Genomic DNA, 3,560 nt, shown 5'->3' on the forward strand with positions numbered 1-3,560 from the left:
CCGCTGCCTCCGGCGCCCCCGCCGCCGCCGCGATGAGCCTCAGCCGCCTGTGCCGCCTGCTGAAGCCGGCGCTGCTGTGCGGAGCCCTGGCCGCCCCCGGCCTGGCCGGCGCCATGGTGAGCGCGGCGCGGGCGGCGGGCCGGCGGGCCGTTGGGCGGGCGCGCGGGGCCGCGGTGAACTCGGGCGGGGGACGTTCGGGAGCGGGCCTGGGCAGGCGGGACCCCCGTTCGGTGCCTCCGGGCTGTGCCGAGGTGGCTGTGGGGCTTGGGCGCCCTCGGCCCCCGGCGCCCCCGGTCGGGGCCCGGCGAACGGGAGGCGCCCGGTGGGCTGGAAACCCCGGGTCACGCGCCGCGCGGCGTCACTGCCCCTCCCCCGCCCCGTGCGCCCCTGGGCCCCAGGCGGTGGCGTCACAGACTGGCGGCCGGGTCCCCTGGCTACCGGCCCTTTGTCCCACCGGGCGCGGCCCTCGGTGGGCACAGGCGCGGCCGGGGACGGTCCGGCATGGGCCGCGCAGCCGCCGGCTGCCCGGGTCGCCGCGGGCAACGGCGCCGGTTGCCAGTCAGGCGGCGGCGCCGAGCTCCCCCGCGGCGGAAGGCTGGGGCTTGCGGGCGCAAGAGGGCGCGCCCCCGACGGAAGGAGCCGCGTCTCGAGAGAGCAGGGCAGGCGAGACCTGGGCAGGCCGAGCTCGCGACCCGGGAGAGCGGCCGCAGCGCCAATTCCCGGGACCCGGTGCGCGCGGGGTCCCCCCACGCGCCGCCGGAGCACCGCCTGGCGGGGTGACAGACCCTCTTTTGGCTTCGGTGTTCTGTCAGTTGTGCCCTGCAGCGCGAAGGGCGGGCGCCTCCGAGGAGGAGCCCTCAGGTTTTCCTTGCCCCGGGGACTTGGCTTTCTCGGAGCGGATCCGTCTGGAAAGCCCTTCCTCCGGGGACCCCGAGCTGGCGAGCGGGCCAGGTGGCAGCGAGGTCACAGGCCCCTCATGGCGCCGTTGCCTTACAGTGTGCGTCCCGAGACGACTGGCGCTGTGCTCAGTCCATGCACGAGTTCTCGGCCAAGGACATCGATGGACGCATGGTTAACCTGGACAAGTACCGGTGGGTACAGAGCTGCCCAGTGGGAGAGGCAGGGGAAAGGTCGATGGTCCTGACCTGACCGCCCCATCTCTCCTCCAGGGGCTTCGTGTGCATAGTCACTAACGTGGCCTCGCAATGAGGCAAGACGGACGTAAACTACACTCAGCTTGTCGACCTGCACGCCCGATATGCTGAGTCTGGTTTACGGATCCTGGCCTTCCCTTGCAACCAGTTCGGGAGGCAGGTACGTGGCCTGCGGTGTCCCTGGGTGTCCCTGTGTCGGGATGGGCGAGGCTCGGGTGGGTGGGTGTGTGTGGGGGGTCTGGACTGTGGAAGCGGAGGCCGGTGGAGCACAGGCTTGCCCTCACTCAGCCCAATGCCTCTGCCCCAGGAGCCAGGAAGTAACGCTGAGATCAAAGAGTTCGCTGCTGGCTATAACGTCAAATTCGACATGTTCAGCAAGATCTGTGTGAACGGGGACGACGCTCACCCGCTGTGGAAGTGGATGAAAGTGCAGCCCAAGGGGAGGGGCATCTTGGGAAAGTGAGTTGGGGACCGAAGGCGGGGGGCAGGGGGGTTTCTGCAGTCGCCACACGATTCCTCATGTCACGTTTGTTTTCTAGTGCCATCAAATGGAACTTCACCAAGGTAAGAGGAGGCTGGGCATTAGGGGAAGGGGGGACAGCCTGGGACCGTGTCCAGCCACAGCTCAGTGCGCTGCCCAAAGAGGCTCCAGCCCTGGCCCAAACGGGGTAGCAAGCTTGCTGGGTCCCGGCCCCCATGGCAGCCCCCACCCCCCAAACCCAAGCTGTCCCCGTTCTGACGCGGCTCCTCTTGCAGTTCCTCATTGACAAGAACGGCTGTGTGGTGAAGCGCTACGGCCCCATGGAAGAGCCCCTGGTAGGTTCCTCTCCAGGGAGCCCGCCGAGGGTTGGGGGGCAAGGGAAGAAGCCTCCCCTGACCGCCCCTTCTCCCCGACAGGTGATCGAGAAGGACTTGCCTTGCTATCTCTAGCTCCACAAGTATGCGCCTCCCCAGCCCCTGCCCTGCCCCTTGGAGCCTTCCACCCGGCACCCATGACGGTCCGCCTGAAAACCAGCCCGCTGGTGGGGCAGACCCGAGAACCCGGCGTGCACCCCCTGCCGGACGAAGGTTCCTCGGCCTGGCTCGCTTGGCGCCCCGCCGCCCCGCCACCCCTGGTTACCTTGTGGGAATAAAACCTACAAATTGGCCTGCTGTGGGTTCCTGCCTCCCTGGGGTGGGCCTGGGGGGCAGGCTGGGGGCCTTTTGCCCTGGGGCCTTTCTGGTTCAGGGCCAGGTGGGTGGTGGTAGTTCCCCCAACCTGAGTTGAGTTCCTCTTGGTTCCTAGGGCTGATCTGCCCTGAGGCCCCACTAATCTGAGCGGCTCCGCCCACTGCTGACTCTGTGCCCGATAACAGGAATTACCGCCGGTTGTTGCTCCTGGCTTAGGGCGTTAGCTTGCTGGGGGACAGCTGCTCACGCCTGCTGGGGCCGGCCTTCCCCAGTCCCTGATGGGGACTGGGCTTTCTGGCTCTGCCCACTGGGGGAACTGGGCACATGGGGTGGGCTGAGCTTCAGGCCAAGCTGCTCTGGGTACAGAGCCATGCCAGGCACGGCCTATGCAATAGACTGGCCTCTTTGTCAGACACAGAGCCAGGGCACCCGGGCCTGCCCACGGCCTCACCAGCGGGGGTGCGGGGGTAAGACCTTCAACCCCTCCCCCTCAGGAGGTGTCGGAATGGCCTGAGGCCGTGGTCCCGCAGAGCAACCCCACCTGAGGTGTGGGGGGCCTGGGAGGCTGTGCAGACAGGCTTCCTGCCTGTAGCCACCCGAGGCCATCCTGGCAAGGGGTGGGAGACGGCGTGGCTGGAGGGCTGCTGAGTCCGTCCCATCCGCGCCCCCCCCCCCATGCCCCAATTTCCAGTGTCTGCAGTCAAGGGCAGCAGCGGAGGGATGGGGCTGGATGGCTGCAGTAACCAGGCTGAGAACCCCAGCCCCCCAAGAGCTAGGGGCTCCCGGCTCCTCACCTGTCCACATCCTGGCCGGCAGGAGACCCTTCTAACTTGAGGGCCAGACCCAGTCAGTGTGCTTCCTGTGGCTTCCGGAAAGGCCTGGCACTCATCCCTGCCTTCCCAAGTGCGCCGCACTCTTGGGCCCTCCTGCCCTGGGCGACCCCGCCCACCCAAACCAACAGTCTGAGGGACCTGGGCAGTGTGCCAGGGCAGGGTCTTGAGAGCCACCAACGTGAGCGTCGGGTGGGGGGGAGGTCTCCCTAGCAAGCAGGAGGCGGCCAGTGTCTGGTCCCTGGGCAGCTGGCCCGCTATGCGGGTGCCAGGCAGTCAGTCAACAATGGCCTCTTATGTTGTGGGCCGGTCTCCTCCAGCCTGGCCCTAGGCCTCCCCATGGGCAGCAGCCCCCCACCCCCCTGGCCTGAGCGTGACCACCGTGGGCATCTGCCAAACACTCCCG

The 3,560-nt window shown here is 68.1% G+C and overlaps 1 protein-coding gene across 2 annotated transcripts; it reads left to right on the top strand.

Annotated features, from left to right (window-relative positions):
- Window positions 1-2,176, top strand: GPX4 (glutathione peroxidase 4). Of its 2 annotated transcripts, none has more exons than XM_039248205.1 (7): window positions 1-116; window positions 997-1,091; window positions 1,170-1,314; window positions 1,462-1,613; window positions 1,694-1,718; window positions 1,911-1,970; window positions 2,052-2,176. In XM_039248205.1, exons 1-7 carry the CDS (start codon window positions 33-35, stop codon window positions 2,082-2,084), a joined length of 594 nt encoding a protein of 197 aa, XP_039104136.1. In that variant the 5' UTR covers window positions 1-32; the 3' UTR covers window positions 2,085-2,176. The 2 variants fall into 2 exon arrangements, with proteins under 2 accessions (XP_039104136.1, XP_039104135.1); XM_039248204.1 differs by lacking the exon at window positions 1-116 and adding an exon at window positions 487-729.
- Window positions 2,177-3,560: the final 1,384 nt, after the last annotated feature.

This window comes from Hyaena hyaena, unplaced genomic scaffold (assembly GCF_003009895.1).
Source record: "Hyaena hyaena isolate Hyena2069 unplaced genomic scaffold, ASM300989v1 scaffold_302, whole genome shotgun sequence".
Lineage (NCBI taxonomy): Eukaryota > Metazoa > Chordata > Mammalia > Carnivora > Hyaenidae > Hyaena > Hyaena hyaena.